This window comes from Tuber melanosporum (genome assembly GCF_000151645.1).
Source record: "Tuber melanosporum whole genome shotgun sequence assembly, scaffold_164, strain Mel28".
NCBI classification, from domain to species: Eukaryota; Fungi; Ascomycota; class Pezizomycetes; order Pezizales; family Tuberaceae; genus Tuber; species Tuber melanosporum.
The window spans coordinates 198,344-201,291 of record NW_003298824.1 but is presented as its reverse complement, the minus strand read 5'-3'; the positions used below and the strand labels follow the sequence as shown (position 1 = coordinate 201,291).

Below are 2,948 nucleotides of genomic sequence, written 5' to 3'. Positions count from 1 at the left end.
GGCATCCCCACTGAATCCCCATGCCTCCCCACTTCGCCCATTATATCCGCTAGATTCTGCAGGGTTATCAGTGTCTCCCGGTGTTCGGGTCCGAGCAATTTCTCCCTTGCGGAAAGCGCCCTCCGATACATGTCCTCTGCGGAGGAGAACCTTCTCAGTTGCTGCAGCGTCGCCCCAAGATTGTTCATGAGCGCCAATGTATCCGGGTGTTCCTCGCCGAGCAGTTTCGTGTTTGCAGAGAGGGCCCGTCGCTGCAAGTGCTCGGCAGTTGCGTGCTCGCCGAGGTTGTAGAAACATTGGGCGAGGTTTCCGCTACTGACTAGAGTGTCGGGATGATCTCGTCCTAGGTGGGTTTCCCGAGCTGACAAAGCCCGGAGGTTCAGCGTTTTTGCTTCCTGGTGATCGCCGAGATGAGAGTATAGCTGGGCCAGGTTGCTAACGCTGGCCAGGGTGTGGGGGTGCTCCGGTCCGAGAACTTTCTCTCGAAGTTTCAGTGCGAGTTGGGACATTTCTTTGGCCTCCGCGTGATGGCCGAGCTCTTGAAGGACTAATGCGAAGCAGCTAATGGTGTCGAGTGTGTCTGGGTGTTCTGGCCCGAGGACTCTCACCCTGAGCTCTAATACACCCCGGAGAGCCAACTGTGCTTGGTCGCACCACCCTTGCTTGTATAGGGCCCACCCTAGGTTGTGTAGGGTTCCGATTGAGTCCGGGTGCTCACGGCCTAGTGACTTGGAATTACTCTCCAGTGCACGCCACAGAATGTCCATTGCTTCCTGATATTGGCCCAATCCAGTGAGAACAGAAGCAAGGTTTGTGAGAATATTGACAGTGTCTGGGTGCTCTGGCCCGAGGGCTTTCTCGAAGCCTTCTAAGGCTCGTCGGTACTCTTCCTCCGCCTCGTGGCACTTTCCCTGCTTATCCAGGACACCAGCGAGGTTATTGGTGCACGTCAGAAAATTCGGGTGTTCCGGTCGAAGTGATCTCTTTTGGCCATCTTGCACTCTGCGGTAGAGTTTCTCCGCTTCTTCGAACCGGCCGAGGTCTGTCAACACCCATGCTAGATTATTCGTAGTTGCCAGGGTGTCAGGATGCTCGGGGCCCAGTGCCTTTTCCCTACCTTCCATAGCATGCCGGAGCATCTCCTCTGCTTCCCCATACCTCCCCAGTTGGCGTAACACCGAACCGAGATTCTGGAGGCCCGTGAGGTCTTCTCGTTCGACCGTCCCTGATTTAGTTTCAAGTGCACGCCGAAACATCCCCTCTGCTTCCGTATAATTTCCGAGCCGGTGTAGGACTGCGGCGAGATTATTAACGCTCGTTTGGGTATCTGGGTGCCCCGGTCCGAGAATTTTCTCAGTGCCCCTCAGCACCCTCCGACTCAACGACTCGGCCTCAGTGTATCTTCCCTGCGACTCTAATATCATAGCCAGAAGCCCGCGCCTCCTCCAGTACCGGCGATAGTATAAATTGTGCCCGCGGAAGAGTAAAAAGCATACATAGCGGAGCGCGCTGGAGAGTAGTCCCAGTAGAAGACCTAGGAGCTGGTTAAGGTAAGTGAGTATTCCGATCAAACTGAGCCTTCCCTCTGGGACTTTGTCGTTATTTATTCCCCCAGAAATGCACTGCCGGATATGTATTTCTGCGTAGTTGTAATAACCCGTGCTGTGAAGATGTAGTGCCGCCCGGAAACGGAGTTCCTCTACCGTCGGACCCGTCGAGTCCTCCATCACAGCGAGTGCATGTGGCAGATAGGCAGCACACACATGCCGAACCTCATGATCGTATTCCGGATACATTGTTGAGACCACTTCCACAGCCCTTCCTTTCCACTCGCCCGACTCCCTCGGCGACAAATAAACATGCACGGATAATTGCACCAAACGATGAAGCTCGTAAACTTCCCCCCCCCCCTCTTCGCTCACCAGCGAGAAGCCCAAGAGCGTACCTATCGCCCTCCGAAAATCCAGCGAATCGTTCGCGCCCTCCAGACCGGACTGCACAATCAGGTCCTTCGGGATATTCTGCCTATCGAGAAAGGCAATCAACCGGAGGATGTTCGCGGCCATTGGCGCCTGCGCACGTATCCTGTCGAACGTGATAAAAAAAGTGCTCAGTATACTCTCTGTCATGTCCGCCTCCCGAGCCAGGACTCGGAATTCGGATAAGAGGAGTCGCTTTGCTTGTTTATCGCTCTCTCGTATGAGAGACCAGTAGTCTGACGGGGAGGTACTGGTCTCCGACATGAATGCCGTAGCACCGGTTATTGCCAAGGGTAAGTGACCGAAGAAGTCAATAAGATTCGCAAGGGCTTGTTTGTTTCCAGTTCGAGGATTATCGGGGATCCTTAATTGTCGCGAAAACAGTTCTTGCGCTTCTGCATCGCTGAGCTTGCCCACCTTGATGACGTTGCAGTCCTCACGCTCGGCCACCGCTAGCGACCTAGTGGTGAGTATGATGTTTCCTTTCGCACCTTGCGGTAAGAATTTTGATATTTCACCATTGTTGCTTTCGAAATCGACCACGTTGTCTGCATTATCCAGGAGAAGAGTCCAATCCCCGCTAGCAGCACTTTCGAGCCAGAGCTTGACGTCTTGGAGTATTTCGTCTTGATTTTTCTCAGGAGTCGAGTTTCGAAGAGAGATCTTTGCCTCCCGGGCGATTCGCGTGTAATCCTCCCAGAACTTGGGGAAACTGCTCGCGTGTACCCAGAATATGTGGCGAGTGTCCTTGCGTCGATAAGCATATTCAAGCGCGATTTGGGTTTTGCTAATATAACAAGTATTTGAGCTTGGGAAGTTGAATCCCGAGGTTTTGGGTTTGTCTTACCCGGAACCTCCTAATCCATGAAGGGCAATGCGGTTAAACCCGTCATCAACAACTCGTTCCTCCAGCGACTCGAGAATACCCTCCCGGCCGACGAAGCGTCTATTCCGACTGTATGGGACCAT

At 53.6% G+C, this 2,948-nt stretch overlaps 1 protein-coding gene across 1 annotated transcript in view; it reads right to left on the bottom strand.

Moving 5' to 3' along the window:
* Nucleotides 1-2,948, bottom strand: part of GSTUM_00003312001 (uncharacterized protein) — a gene marked incomplete at both ends in the record, with an annotated part of 3,318 nt that extends 370 nt beyond the window's left edge. The window contains 6 exons of the mRNA XM_002836878.1: nt 1-616; nt 740-1,042; nt 1,118-1,207; nt 1,691-2,149; nt 2,231-2,766; nt 2,827-2,948. The exon at nt 1-616 is cut by the window's left edge and continues 370 nt beyond it. Of these exons, the coding sequence (XP_002836924.1) occupies nt 1-616; nt 740-1,042; nt 1,118-1,207; nt 1,691-2,149; nt 2,231-2,766; nt 2,827-2,948 (2,126 nt within the window). The remainder of the gene's footprint in view (nt 617-739; nt 1,043-1,117; nt 1,208-1,690; nt 2,150-2,230; nt 2,767-2,826) is intronic.